Source organism: Neophocaena asiaeorientalis, unplaced genomic scaffold, assembly GCF_003031525.2.
Source record: "Neophocaena asiaeorientalis asiaeorientalis breed wild unplaced genomic scaffold, Neophocaena_asiaeorientalis_V1.1 scaffold59, whole genome shotgun sequence".
Lineage (NCBI taxonomy): Eukaryota > Metazoa > Chordata > Mammalia > Artiodactyla > Phocoenidae > Neophocaena > Neophocaena asiaeorientalis.
Window position 1 is genome coordinate 8,452,466 of NW_020174268.1, and position 16,221 is coordinate 8,468,686.

Genomic DNA, 16,221 nt, shown 5'->3' on the forward strand with positions numbered 1-16,221 from the left:
CTGTAAAAAATACAAACACATGGAGGCTAAACAATATGCTACTGAATAACCAAGAGATCACTGAAGAAATCTAAAAGGAAATTTAAAAATACCTAGAAACAAATGACAATGAAAACATGACAATCCAAAACCTATGGAATGCAGCAAAAGCAGTTGTAAGAGGAAAGTTTATAGCAATACAATCTTACCTCAAGAAACAAGAAAAATCTCAAATAAACAACCTAACCTCACACCTAAAGCATTTACAGAAAGAAGAAGAACAACAACAAAAAACCCCAAAGCTAGCAGAAGGAAAGAAATCATAAAGATCAGATCAGAAATAAATGAAAAAGAAATGAAGGAAACAATAGCAAAGATCAATAAAACTAAAAGCTGGTTCTTTGAGAAGATAAACAAAATTGATAAACCATTAGCTAGACTCATCGAAAAGAAAGGGAGAAGACTCACATCAACAGAATTAGAAATGAAAAAGGAGAAGTAACAACTGACACTGCAGAAATACAAAGGATCATGAGAGATTACTACAAGCAACAATATGCCAATAAAATGGACAACCTGGAAGAAATGAACAAATTCTTAGAAAAGCACAACCTTCTGAGACTGAACCAGGAAGAAATAGAAAGTATAAACAGACCAATCACAAGCACTGAAATTGAAACTGTGATTAAAAATCTTCCAACAAACAAAAGCCCAGGACCAGATGGCTTCACAGGTGAATTCTATCAAACGTTTAGAGAAGAGCTAACACCTATCCTTCTCAAACTCTTCCAAAATATAGCAGAGGGAGGAACACTCCCAAATTCCTTCTACGAAGCCACCATCACCTTGATACCAAAACCAGACAAGGATGTCACAAAGAAAGAAAACTACAGGCCAATATCACTGATGAACATAGATGCAAAAATCCTCAACAAAATACTAGCAAACAGAATCCAACAGCACATTAAAAGGATCATACACCATGATCAAGTGGGGTTTATTCCAGGAATGCAAGGATTCTTCAATATACGCAAATCTATCAATGTGATAAACCATATTAACAAATTGAAGGAGAAAAACCATATGATAATCTCAATAGATGCAGAAAAAGCTCTCGACAAAATTCAACACCAATTTATGATTAAAACTGTCCAGAAAGCAGGCATAGAGGGAAGCTACCTCAACATAATAAAGGCCATATATGACAAACCCACAGCCAACATCGTTCTCAATGATGAAAAACTGAAACCATTTCCTCTAAGATCAGGACCAAGACAATGTGGCCCACTCTCACCGCTATTATTCAACATAGTTTCGGAAGTTTTAGCCACAGCACTCAGAGAAGAAAAAGAAATAAAAGGAATCCAGGGCTTCCCTGGTGGCACAGTGGTTGAGAGTCCGCCTGCCAATGCAGGGGACACGGGTTCAAAGGATTAATCTCCAAAATATACAAGCAGCTCATGCAGCTCAATAACAAAAAAACAAACAACCCTATCCAAAAATGGGCAGAAGACCTAAATAGACATTTCTCCAAAGAAGATATACAGATCGCCAACAAACACACGAAAGGATGCTCAACATCACTAATCATTAGAGAAATGCAAATCAAAACTACAGTGAGGTATCACCTCACACCAGTCAGAATGGCCATATCAAAAAATCTACAAACAATAAACGCTGGAGAGGGTGTGGAGAAAAGGGAACCCTCTTGCACTGTCGGTGGGGATGTAAATTGAAACAGCCACTATGGAGAACAGTATGTTAAAAAACTAAAAGTAAAACTACCATACGACCCAGCAATCCCACTACTGGGCATATACCCTGAGAAAACCATAATTCAAAAAGAGTCATGTACCACAATGTTCATTGCAGCACTATTTATAAGAGCCAGGACATGCAAGCAACCTAAGTGTCCACTGACATGAATGGATAAAGAAGATGTGGCACCTATGTACAATAGAGTATTACTCAGCCATAAAAAGAAATGAAATTGAGTTATTTGTAGTGAGGTGGATGGACCTAGAGTCTGTCATACAGAGTGAAGTAAATCAGAAAAAGGAAAACAAATACCATAAGCTAACACATATATATGGAATCTAAAAAAGAAAATATGGTTCTGAAGAACATAGGGGTAGGATAGGAATAAAGACGCAGACATGGAGAATGGACTTGAGGACATGGGGAGGAGGAAGGGTAAGTTGGGACGAAGTGAGAGAGTAGTACTGACATATATACACTACCGAATGTAAAATAGCTAGTGGGAAGCAGCTGCATAGCACAGGGAGATAAGCTCGGTGCTTTGTGTCCGCCTAGAGGGGTGGGATAGGGAGGGTGGGAGGGAGACGCAAGAGGGAGGGGATATGGGGATATATGTACACGTATAGCTGATTCACTTTGTTATACAGCAGAAACTAACACAACATTGTAAAGCAATTATACTCCAATAAAGATGTTAAAAAAAAAAAGCACTCTGACTTTTTATCCATATTTTGGAGAATAAAATATTTACATGTTTAATTCATAAGTTAGGCTACCTGTAAAGTACTGTGTGATATAATATCAATAAAGTACTTAAAATGGCACTTCAATGTTTTATTTAAAACCATATATCATGCACTTTTTTTTTTTTGGCTGTGTTGGGTCTTCGTTGCGGTGCACGGGCTTCTCATCGCGGTGGCTTCTCTTGTTGTGGAGCACAGGGTCTAGGCGCATGGGCTTCAGCAGTTGTAGCACGCGGGCTCAGTAGTTATGGCTCGTGGGCTCTAGAGTGCAGGTTCAGTAGTTGTGGCGCACGGACTTAGTTGCTCCACGGCATGTGGGATCTTCGCGGACCAGGGCTCGAACCTGTGTCCCCTGCATTGGCAGGTGAATTCTTAACCACTGCGCCACCAGGGAAGTCCTGAAACTTGGCTTTCTTACATTTGGTTGGTTCATGTGACAACCCCTATGAAATGAGTGGAAGTATGACTCTTGGATTAAATGATTTTTCCAAAATGAAAAAGCAAAACAGCGGTGGTAAAAAAAAAAAAAAATCTGATTAAATGGCATTTAAAGTTTTAGCTTTGAGTTGACATTTTATTTCCCACAAAGGCCTTGGTACTTAAACAGAGGAAGTAAAGCATTTTTCTATGACTATACCATATTCCATTGAAATGAATAAACATTTCTAGGTATAGAGAGACCTACAAATTCAGGGTAAAATCAGAGTAAAATCAAATACACACAATGATCCAATCATCAGCCTATAGAGGCCTGCCTTTATAGATATCTCTGATGTTTCGCTGAAGCCATTATTAGATGGAAGTACTTTCCAAGCCTCAAGAAAACCTTTTCGCTCAAAGACCTTTAAATATCAGTACTTGATGCCAAAGTTGTTGGGTAGGAACTGCTTTTCCATTCAAAGTCCAGCTGTGAAATGAACATGAGTAATGACTTAACACACCTGCTCATTGCTAATGAATAAAAACAGCTGCTGATCACAGCAGAGCCAATCAGCACACAGATGGCTTAAAAGGACCCTAATAAATGTAATAAAAGCATCTTTCCCTGGTGTGCTTCGTGTACTGCCTGGGACCTCTAGATTTTCTTTCTGACTGACCTGCAGTACCACAGTTACCCTCTTCAGGCTTTAGAATTCTCCCCAATACAGTTGGTAAAACTACCAGATGTAGTGATTTGCGAGGCGGGGGGCGGGAGGGAGGCAATATTATGGAAGTTTAAAAATTATTTTTAAATATTTTTATTGTGATAAAGTATATATAACAAAAATTTTTGCCATTTTAACCATGTTAAGTGTACAATTCAGGAGCACGAATTACATTCACAAACATGTGCAACCATCACCACTATTTATTTCCAAAACTTGTTCATCACCATAAATGGACACTCTATAACAATTTAGCGGTAATTCCTTGATACCCACTTCAGGCAGCGGATGTAGCGATTTTAATATACCGCTATGGGAATTGGCCTTGTGGGATCTTGCCTCATTTATGCAGCCATGTTAGCGAGTGAATTGTTTCGGTTAAGTTCATTATTCAGATAACTGAATCACAGGTCCCAAAAACTTACTTTTTACTCGATAAAAAAAAAAAACTATCTTTTACCAGTAGATTTTTGCATAGGACATTTTCTTACTGGGAACTCTTAAGCAAGGTATACCTGACACCTTGTAACTCTTCTTGATAAAGCGGAGCCATATAATAAATGTTCACTTTCAAATTGCCCTATAATAATGACAGCTTCAGAGCCTGTTGAAGTGGCTGAATTGTTTGCCCTGACACTAGATCGCCCCAGACTACTTGGCTATATGAATTCTGTGCAAACTTGAGAATTTTATTTTGTTCTTTTATTTCCTATCAAGCTGTCAGCTTTCACTTGTTACAAACCTAAGAGTACTGTTTTTATATTCATTTTTGGTTTTAGTATTGTCGATTTTTTAAAAAATCGAGGTGAAATTCATATAACACAAAATGAACCATTTTAGGTAATGATGAACCGAGCAGCAGAGCAGGAATAAAGATGCAGACGTAGAGAATGGACTTGAGGGCACAGCGGGGGAAGGGGAAGCTGGGACGAAGTGGGAGAGTACCACTGACATATATACACTACCAAATGTAAAATAGCTAGCTAGTGGGAAGCTGCTGCGTAGCACAGGGAGATCAGCTAGATGCTTTGTGATGACCTAGGTGGGTGAGATAGGGAGGGTGGGAGGGTGGCTCAAGAGGGAGGGGATATGGGGATTAATGTATACATATACCTGACTCATTTTATTGTACAGCAGAAACTAACACAACATTGTAAAGCAATTATACTCCAATAAAGATGTAAAAAAAAAAAAAGAACTATTTTAAAGGGAACAATTCAGTGGCATTTAACGCATTCACAATGATGTGTAACGATCACATGTACCTAGTTCCAAAACATTTTCATCACCCCAAAAGGAACCGCCATCCCCATTAAGCTATTTGAATACCGGGTGCTTTTTGTTTGCAACAATTCCTATGTCCTTTTTTTCCCCTTCCTATGCCCTTTTAATTTCTGCTCCAATATGCTATGAACTCGAAGCCTAGAGCACCACGCTTGCTAGACCTCTCTGTAAACAGGCGTAGCTAGCTAGATTCCACGTGCAGAGCTTGGAGGCTCCCATCAGCAACATTCAAGGCTATGAGTTTAATTTCACTGACGTGAAAACGATTTTTGGCTACTCAAGGAGTTTCCCACCTCCTCAACCTTTCCTCGTACTTCATACTTCTGGATAATTGAGATCATTTAATATATGTGACTAATGGAAATATTTACTCATTCATTCAGCAAAAGAATGTATAGAGCGCCGACAATGACCTTAGCCTGACATTCGTTTTTCATATTGATCCACATGGGAGCATAGGAACTGGAAAGGGTCCTTGGGAAAACTCTCGCCCAGGGGCTCCCAAACTGGCCAAGAGGTACCACAATTATCTAGGGACAGAGTTTTAAAAGCAGATGTGTCCTCGCCGCAGACATACTGCAGCAGTATTCCCCAGGGCAGGTCCCAGAACTCCGTCTTTTTAAAACATTCAGCAAGTACTTCTGTGTGTCTGCAAATCATCAGCCTGGCCAGCTCTTCCTAGTGCACATTTTGCTTCTGTTTGTGTCTTTTTTTGGCCACGCCCCAAGGCTCGCGGGATCTTAGTTCCCAGACCAGAGATTGAACCAGGGCCACCGCAGTGAACGCGCCGAGTCCTAACCAGAGGACCGCCAGGGAAGTCCCATCGCACACTTTATGTTTAATGATGGAGTACCATCGTCCTGGCCGGACACGGCTGGCCTGGGGCATCCAGCAGCTCAGAGGCCAGCTCGCCTGGGAAGGCCATGGACAGCGGGAGAGCCAGGGAAGTGCAAAGCAGAAACAGGAAGCAGGCTGTAAGGGAAGGAGCGACAGCCGGGTCAGAACACAGAGACTCTCATTTCCTTTCCGCTGCAGTTTACTAACACCTTCCGTGAAATCTGCCCTTCTCTCAAGGCAGCAGACGGGGGAGGAGGTCACCGCTTGCCTGGGGCTTCCGCAGGAGAGGCAGGGAGTGCACGCCAGGACTTGCATCTCTGAGACAGCTGAATGTCTCTTCTGATCAGGCTGCCAATTCGAAGGCCCAGATTTCCTGCACGACCTCTCCAAAGACTGACAGCTTCTAGAAAAGGAGTTCATAAGCTGCTGCTCTGCCAGTGCCAGGATGCCAGAAGCCACCGGCGTTCATGGAGCCAGGCGGCATCTACCCTGTGCTTCCTGGGAGCCTGTACCCACTGCAGATGGCTCTTCCCTACCGTGCATAAGGTTCACTGACAACTTGCTTTATCACTTAAGGAATCTGCTTCACAAAGTCTTTTTCCCTTCCATTTATTTATGGGTTATATATCCCATAGTATATATTAGACCGTCTCCTACAACTTCTTACTGATACACAGTGGAACAGAGCTCTGAACTGGCTTGGGGTTTTTCTTCCTATTCATGCAGCCAATTCACCCTCTGGCACTGGGAAAGGACAGAGGCACGCAAGTTAGATAGATCTGTGTCCAAATCCCACCTCCGTCACTCATTAGCTGTGTGGCTTTGAGCGCATTAGTTAGTTGGCCTCCTTGAAGCCTCAACGTTCTCTTGTGTAACGTGCGTTAGCAGGTGCATACACAAGCTCAGCATACAGCAACCATTACAATTTTAGGCAATTACTTCCCCTTGTTGGTTCTTGGTTTCCTTGTCTGTTAAATGGCCTGCAGATACAGGTTTTGCTTGGTCAGCAATTTTTTAAATTATGAATTTGAATGTCTTTTGGGTAGGACGGCACTCCTGTTCCCACATTTAAAGTTTAGACAGCATCACACATTTATGTTTTCTGCTAGGTCCAGTGCCAGCCCTGAGAGCAGAGAGAGGGTCTCTGAGGTAGATGGCATGGTAGCCTCCTGAGCATCCACTCCGTCCTCTCCAGGTAATCACCCCATTTTGTTCTGGTCTCCCCACCTCCCCATTGTCCTATGCAGTTTGTGTGCTCTGGTACAAGCTGACTCCCCCTGGGCTTTTGAGAAGGACATGAGGCCCAGCCCTAAGTTATTGGCAGAGCTGCACTCACTGGATATGTTTTTGGTTGGTGGATGGGCTCTTGGCTCATTCTGGGCCAAGGATACTCAAGGGGAGATTGACTGAGAGAAAGGTAAAAAGGCTTTCTCACTCTTCTGATAGAACTTCCAAGAACAAGCTTCTCTTGCTCCCTGGACACTGGTGAGAAAGTAAGTTGCTCTGGGGGCTGCTGGCCACCATCTTGCCACTGAGAAGGGAAACCAGCCTGAGGAGACTGACACGTGGAAGGCAAAGTGGAGAGGCAAAAAGTAACTAGGACCTCAGTGGCATCCGTCACCCACTGAATCACACCACTCATGAAGCTGAACTACTCCTGGACGTTCCATTGACATGAACCAATAAATCCCTTTATTATCTGTGCCACTTTGAGTTGGGTTTTCTATTACTTACACTGAACCCACTTTATTTTTTTTAAGTTAATTTTATTTTATTTTTGGCTGCATTGGGTCTTCGTTGCTGCATGTGGGCTTTTCTCTGGTTGTGGCGAGTGGCAGCTACTCTTCCTTGTGGTGCATGGGCTTCTCACTGTGGTGGCTTCTCTTGTTGGGAGCACGGGGTCTAGGCGTGTGGGCTTCAGTAGTTGTGGCACATGGGCTCAGTAGTTGTGGCTCGCGAGCTCTAGAGCACAGGCTCAGTAGTTGTAGCACACAGGCTCAGCAGTTGTGGCGCACGGGCTTAGCTGCTCTGCGGCATGCGGGATCTTCCCAGACCAGGGATAGAACCCATGTCCCCTGCATTGGCAGGAGGTTTCTTAACCACTGCACCACCAGGGAAGTCCTAAACCCACTTTAATTAATTTAATCTACTAGGTCCATTCCAGTTTCAGATTGTCAAACATCTCAGGTCTATTTGTGAGTCTCAGTCATCTCTGGAGGCTGCAAGTGTCTGCAGCTAGGAACCTCACAGCCACACCACTAAATCCAAGCTCTGACACTAATTCTCCAAGCAGAGGTGGACATGGCAGGGGTCATCCCTCTTCTTCAAGAAGCCCCCTTAAGTTGCCCTTCATGCCAATCTTGACCTTTACTTCCAGGAAATGCCCAAAAAAGGGCAGGCATGCAGACTGATTCGCCCCAATTTTCACTCCTCCCCTCAAACCACCCTCCTCTGAATTAGCTATAATATTTACTGATCATCAGAGCCGGCTTCCTGGGCACACGACCTGGGCAGTCACATGGGGCCCTGTGCTGAGGAGGACCTTGCACTTGGTTTACTGCTCTTCTGTTGCGGTCTTGAATTTCTCAATGAATTTTTCTTTGAATCTGTACTTTGTAAGTGAAGTCTGATGGGACAATGGAGCACAGGTGTGAGCAGATACATGCAGTGAGTGTGGCTGCCTCTCCTGGCTGTGTTCTCCAGTTCTGCTGGGCCCACGGGTGTGGACGTTCATTAAGACTCAAAATGAATACAAAGTAAGCGTGTCATGTCTTCAACTGAGTGAGCAGGGGCACCGACAACCCTGAGAGGCCACCTTTTTCATCTGAACCAGAACTTGCTTCAAACGCAGACAGAAGGCAGTGGTGTTCTAAGTAACACAAATGACCAAGAAGCCCTATCACATCCTTTCTTATACAGGAGAATTCCCTGAATCAGCCAACCACTCATCCGAAAGTGATGACACAGAAGGAAGGGAAAGATAGGGCAATCCCTAGATCTGTTTCTGTTCAGCCCTTCCTTACTCATCAGTAAGCAGAAGGTAAAGGGTGTTGGTAGAAAGCACATGTATCAAGAAGTGAAATGAAAAGAGCTGCATTAGTTTTGTGTATTATTGCCACTGTTCTGGTAAAAACCAAATACATATGCATGTAAGAGCTATGAAACACAAATCGTGTGATTTTGGTGATTCTACATCTGGGTTAAATGCTCTTATAGTTGCACTTAAAACTGTCATTATAGGGAATTCCCTGGTGGTCCAGTGGTTAGGACTTGGTGCTGTCGCTCCTGGGGCCCTGGGTTCAATCCCTGGTCCGGGAGCTAAGATCACACAAGCTCCATGGCTGACCCCCCCGCAAAAAAATGTCATTATATAATATTAAGGTGAATGGTAAACTTTATGCTAATAATTTTAGATTGTTAATTAACAAGTTTTCTTTTTTCTTTACTTAAAATGTCATTAAAAGGCAAACGAAAAATACCATGACAGATCAAAAGAGACTGTGGAAGAAAGGAAAAAGCTTTCTCTTTCAGTACCTTGAACAGGGCTTTTTTCCTGCTTTTTGAACAAGGTTTTCTGCCTTTTCATCTGCAACTGGTCCTGGCAAGTTCCGCAGCGGGGTGGTCTGTTGATCACGGGGAACACAGCACTGCCGGCAATGTGGCTGATTAAAGGGAGAGTGTCAATTAATATAGCCACATCTGTTTTAATTCCCAGTTTACAATGGGGGTCGAGGAAAAAATTTCCCGCTGATACGTGACAGACAAGCAGGAAGCTGAGAAATCCCATCTCTGTTTCTGGGCTTGAGCTTGTTACCACAATGATAAAGTGATCGGCATCCCGGAAAACCCTTCACTGCTCTGGGAGCTTGTGACAGATGGTGCCACCTGGCCACAGGCGTAATCCAGGTGTTCAGTGACACAGAGGCCCCTGTCATGCAAGCTTCCTATGTCGGAGCAAGGCTGAGAGAGACGGCTGGGGCCAGAACATTCCTAAGGACCACCCAGAGGAGAGTAGGACCACTCGCCACCTAGAGCCAGATGGCCTGGGCTCACATCCCACTCCCTGCCCTACAGTGTGGATGGCTGGGCTCTTCACCCCTGAGGTTTCAGTGTCCTCATTTAAGACATGAGCATAATCATAGGACTTTCCTAAGAGACTTGTTAAAATGATCAAACTTCATAAGCCACGTAAGGCACTAAACACGAGGTCTGCTACACGATAAACACTGTGTAAATGTTGGCCCTTATTATCATCATCGTTATTCTCCCTTCGTGATGGAAGTGGTGTGGCTTCCCTTTTATCTCAGACACTACCTCCCCCAGCCCTTCCCCGGGATCAAATAGAGAACTGAAGAAACAACAAGTGAGGGAGACCCGGTGGGTCCCACAGACTTCGAATGAGCCGTGATGGGATGGCTCTAAACCTGACATCACTCCCTGAGCCCATCTGCAGCCCAGCCTTCATTAGCACCAGACTCTCTGTGTCACCACCATCAAGGTCTCAGGCTCACTTCCGCTCTCACCCTTGCAGATGTAATTCTGAGATTCCCTTGGGCTACTCTGGACCTAAGAAGTCAGAATCTCTGCCAACACGACCTAGGAATCTGTGTTTCTAAGCAACTCCACCAGTGACTGTGAAGCAGGCGGTCCATGCGCCATCCTTTTTATAAGCAGTGCTGGAGAGTCTAAGCCAGGCCCTCCTTAGCATCTGTTTGCTCAGCAAAGTGCAAGGTGTTGGGGCCACGCGGGGCTGTGGGATTTCACTGGAAGGGAAGTAACCAGCATTACTCACACGAGGACCTCTTTACCACTCAATCCTAATGAGGACCCCTCAAGCCACAGCCAGGGACTGGAACCCCTGCTCCCGCCCCCGTATCCCCCTGCATCCCAGGAGAGCTGGTACGCAGTCTGGATGAGGACAGCCCTCTGAGACAGCAGCTGAGTGTCCTGCTGGCCTTGCTCAGGCCAGGACGGGGGTTTGATAGCAATGACCACCTCTAATAAATACCTCCCTGCCTTCGATTCCAATGTGGCTCGGAGGGCCACATCCTGGTTTCTGATGAAATGAGTTTCTATCAAGTCCATTCAAAAGAACCGAGTGAAACTGCCAAGTCAACCAAGGGTCCCAAAGGAGAAAATAATTCAGAAGTAGAGCAACGTGGGAGAAGGATATTAGAATCGAGAGGTTGGAGCTGAACCATTCATTATGCCAAGGACACAGAAGAACTGGTTCCTGACAATGAAGGCTGTGAAAAAAGACCCCCTGAAAGGACAGCCTCCCGGGGCGGTGTCAGGATTAACCAGCTCAGGGCTCCCGCTCACAACCTGCAGTGGGTTTAACGCTGCTGCTCTCACCGTCATTTGTTAAAGACATAGTAGCACCTAGCTATCAGTCCAAATACATGACCAGAAGTATCCAAAGCATTTTTAAAGGGAGCAATTTTGGTAGGAGAAGTGGGTGGCTTCTAGCTTAGACTGCTCTCCAGGATCTCCAGAACCTGGTTCTTTTGAATAGCAAGTGTAACCCCTGCTCTCTTGCTTAAATAGTTTAATGGGGAAACTGAGACCAGGACCCAGCAGTTTTTCTCTGCAACACCACCTTTTGGGGGCTCCACTCAGCGACCAGATACCCAGGAGGCAATTGGCAAAGGGTCCAGGATGATAAACTCAAACTAAAGTCCTCTTTCCAAACTGCCCTCTCCATTTCCCTGAGTCTATAAAGGCACCAAAACCTCAGCCATCTGTGCCACTTCTGCCCTCTCCTGGTACATCCAGTGATTTTGTCTCTGCCTCACTTTTTGCATCCTTCCCTCTTCTCCATCCCTGTATCAGCACCCTCATCACCCTCTCACCTGGCCTGTTCCTCAGCCCCCCACTAACTCGGCAACACAGACCTCACAACCCCATAAGGGAGATGAGATGTGCACCCAGGGGCCAATACAGATCAGTGTGTGAGAGGGGTCACGAGAGGTGCATGAAGTGGTCAGGAAGCCCAGGAGACGGAGGAGATCAAGCCTCCACCTTCCAGGAGGAGGTGATACTGGCACTGGGCATTGATGAATGGGTAGGGTTTGGACAGGCGGAGTGGCTTTTCAGTCAAAGGGAAAATCCTAAAGAAAAAGATTCAAGGAAGAAAAGATCAGGGTGGGTTTGGGGGAGTGACAAATCCTCCCGTTTAGCTGAGCATAGGTCATCCATAACAGATAAATGGGAAATAAGACTGGAACAAGGTATTGAGAATAGAAGGCATTTCCAATCTACATCAGGGCATTTGGATTTTATTAGGAAGATCAAGGGAGTTGTAGGATTTGGAGCTGGGAAGTGACATAATCAGTCAAACCACTGGAAACAATGAGGCCAATGGAATGGAGATGACGGCTGAGACCAGTGAGAAGGCTGATCCATCGTTTATCCTGGAGGGTGATCACGAGGTGTAGGGGGGGCAGGCTCTCGAGTACCAGTTAGATGCAGTAATAAAGGAAAGAAAGGAGTAGAAAATGGCTCAAGCGCTGAGCTTGGGTGACAATAATGGTGGTGGCATTGACAGAAATGGGAGAAATGGAAAGAGGAGGAGCTTTGGGGAAAGGACGTGCTTGGTTCAGAACTCACTGCATTTAACGTGCTGGGAGAACCTACTGGAATCTGGGAGCCCCGAGCTCCAGGATTTTCTAAAACCACCTCCATTGCCCACGTGACTTGCCAAGGGCTTAAGGCTCTCCACCATCCACGTAATAGGATGATATAGTAACAAGAATCATGCTGACAGGTGTTAGAATCTTTTTTTCTGATCCCTGACAAGAGATGCCAAATTTTGCATCTTGGAGCCCACTGAGGGCAATTCCCTGGGATTGTCCCAAGGGAAAGGGATGGAGGAAAGTGCCCAAAGGGGAGGAGCAATGGGGGGGAGCGGTGTGCACAGGCGGGGAGACCTCGTAGGCTGATAAGTGAAGTTCTTGGAAGGCTCTGCGGGTGGTGGCCCTCTTCCTCGCAGCGTCCAGAGGGCATTGCTACAAGGAGCACCTAGGGAGGGGCCACCAGGCCCCCCAGCTTGGAAAGACCCCAACATCCCAGGCTTGGCGCAGGTGCTGGCCCCATGGTAGGGACAGAGCGCACTGCTATGCGGTCTGTGCAGGAAAGATGGGGCGGGGTGAGGCTAAGGGATGAGTGAAGGTGGAAATCCCTCTTGCCTGGAGGAAGGGATGCCCTTTTCTTGGAAGACAACTTCCTAAGTTGTGTGTCCTTGCGGCTACTGCTACCAGGAGGGAACCTTTCAGAAGCTGCACAAAGAGTCTGTATGGGCCTATGATGGCTTTGCCCAGAGAGCAGGAGCCTCCCCTGCCCCAACCCGCCAAAGAGGTGGACATGATCCCCCTGCCCCACATCCTGAATTCTGTGACCGCAATGCCCAAGACTGATTTTTTTTGCTGGCAAGTAGGAACGTGAAGTCAATTTAATTTTACCTACAAAAGGAGAAGTTTTCAAGTTTTAAAAGCACATTAAAAAATCGGGGAGAGGGGGTGGTCTTCCCTGGTGGCGCAGTGCTTAAGAATCCGCCTGCCAATGCAGGGGACAGGGATTCAAGCCCTGGTCCGGGAAGATCCCACATGCCACGGAGCAACGAAGCCCGTGCGCCACAACTACTGAGCCTGCAAGCCACAACTACTGAAGCCCGCACGCCTAGAGCCCGTGCTCCCCAACAAGAGAAGCCACTGCAATGAGAAGCCTGTGCACAGCAATGAAGAGTAGCCCCCGCTCGCTGCAACTAGAGAAAGCCTGCGCGCAGCAACGAAGACCCAACGCAGCCAAAAATAAATAAATAAAATTAATGAATTAATTTTAAAAAATCAAATAAAATAACGCGCTATTTCTCACAGCCAGAATCGTAGCATAAACTGTCTCTCGACATTCAGTATGTGGACTTTCATGAGCCTCTGTCCACCTCCCTGGGGGCTGAAACACCCAGGGTCACGGGCCTCTGGTCCAGTCTCAGGGTGGAAGGCCTCTCCCCCAGTGCTCCCCTGCGCCTGCCTTCACTGAGCTGCCATCTCCAAGTGGTGCTAAGAGGGCTTCCCAGGACGCCCTGATAGGTGCCCTGACCTGGGTTCAGCGTACCAGTCGCATTTAATTGCGTCATCCCGCGATGGCCAGAGGCCGGCTGCACACACCGCACGTGCATTCATCAAGGTTTCATTGCTTCCCAGTTATTAAATCGATCCTCCAGGCCAGCCTCAGGGTGCAGGGAAGCAGCCGTACTACAGCAGAATGAACTTGATGGAAAGAACGTGTGAGACGGGGAGGCTGACGGTCAGGGCTGGGCCGTGGCCCAGGAGAGCTTTCCAGGTGGCTGGGTGGGGTCTGAGGCCGTGACAGAGACTGCCCTGCTCCCTCGATGGACAGACAGATGGAAGGGTCACTCCTTCAGGCCTCAAGCCCCTCCCCTCCCCTCCCCTCCACCACTTAGCTAACGTCACATGTGGATAGGGACCAGCTGCCAATCCACCTAAAGGGAACATCTGAAGACTGTTCTTAAAATAGAACTTTGCTTTCTCATTACATAAGTATGTAGTACTTTACAGGAAATGTAGAAAACCATATAGAAGAAAATTTAAAAGTCACTGGAAAGGAAAACGCTGTGGTGTAGATGCATCTAGGGCAGCATTGTAAGAAATCCAGGATAAGACCAGGGAAGCTTTTTTCCAGTCTAAATTCTAAAAGAATTGTTAATTGTGAAAATTCTCAAACATTCAGATACCTGCCACTTGGTTCTTCTTGTCTATATGCTTCCTGTATTAAGTTTTTAAACTTTTTAGTTGGAAATAATCCCAGCGTGTATTCCCTAAGGACAGGGACATTCTCTTACAACCTTAGTACAGTTGGCAAACTTCCTTAAATTCACATTGAGAGAATACTTTAATCTACTATCCATATTCCAATTGGGCTGGATCCAATCTAAGGTCGGGTATTGCCTTTTGTTGTTGAATCTCCTTGGTCCTCTTGAACCTAGAACATTTCCACAGACTCCATTTGTTTTATATCATGTTGACATTTTTGAAGAATATGTTTGTTATGGACTGAATGTTTGTGTCCTCTCTAAATTCGTGATGAAACCTTAGCCAAATGTGATGGTATTTTAGGAGGTAGGACATTTGCGAGGTAATTAGGATTAGACGAAGTCGTGAGGGTGGAGGCCCCACGAATGGGATCAGTGCCCCTATCAGAGACAAGAGAGACCCTGCTTCCTCTCTGCTCTCCGTCATGTGAAGATACAGGGAGAGTCAGCAGTCTGCAACCTGGAAGATGCTCTCATCAGAACCCAGCTTTGCTGGCACCCTGACCTTGGACTTCCAGCTTCTAGAACTGTGAGGAATAAACCTTTGCTGTTTATATGCCACCAGTCTATGGCAAATTGTTACAGCAGCCCAAAAGGGCTAAGACAGCAGTCTCCACTTTGGGTTTGCCCCTGTTCCCTTGTGTTTGGATTAAGGTTGTGCCTTCTCAGCCAGACTTCTGCACAGGTGATGGCTATCCGTCCCTCGTTGGTGATGTTAATTTTGAACCCGTCAGAGTTTTCCCCAATTTTTCCACTGCATAATTACTATTTTTTTCTCCCTTCCAACCAATAATGCAGTTTGGAAGGCCCAGGGGAAAAAGGGAACCTGGTGTTTTTGTCTGGCTGCATTTTCCAGGGTGAGAAGGGAAAGAAGAGGAGATGACACAGAGGTGAACAGGGGTCCACTCACAAAAGGTCTTTCAAGTGATTTGAAGCTCACCTTCTCTTCTGCAGGAATGGGTCCAGGACCATTGCCCCCACTCTGGCCCCCATATAGTAGGTATGCTCCAGAGATGCAGGGGGCTGTGCAACCTAGAGCCATCGCAGGGAGTAAAATGTCAGGCTGTGTCTGAGGAGGATGAGATGGGGGTTGGGTACATTAGCCAGAGGAAGAGCTTGTATTGGGAGCTGGTGGTTCATTCATTCACCCATCTAGTCATTCGGCGGACAGTTACTACACTGCTACTATGTGCTGGGCACTACTGGCGGTGCTGGGGATACAGCAGTGAATGAGCTGTCCTGAGAGGAGAGGGAGGTGGGGAGTTGGTGATCATACATGGGTATCAGCATGTCAATACCATAGTCACCAGGCACCCATCCACCATCCCCTTGTCTCCTGACCCTATACCTTAGTCCACTCTACCCTCTGCCTGCTGTTTCCAAATATTACTGCTCTAAGATAAGTTGCTTAAGACTTCCCACGAGGGAAATCAGCTCAGTGCTTTGTGACCACCTGGAGGGGTGGGATAGGGAGGGTGGGAGGGAGGGAGACACAAGAGAGAAGAGATATGGGAACATATGTATATATATAACTGATTCATTTTGTTGTAAAGCAGAAACTAACAAACACACCATTGTAAAGCAATTATACTCTAATAAAGATGTTAAAAAAAAAGAAATTAAGGTAGAAAAAAAAGACTTCCCA

At 45.7% G+C, this 16,221-nt stretch overlaps 1 protein-coding gene across 1 annotated transcript in view; it reads right to left on the bottom strand.

Annotated features, from left to right (window-relative positions):
- TMEM272 (transmembrane protein 272) overlaps positions 1–13,880 on the bottom strand; it is a 24,381-nt gene extending 10,501 nt beyond the window's left edge. Inside the window, 1 exon segment of the mRNA XM_024755634.1 lies at positions 13,859–13,880. Coding sequence (XP_024611402.1) covers positions 13,859–13,880 — 22 coding nt within the window.
- Between the last annotated feature and the right edge of the window lie 2,341 nt (positions 13,881–16,221).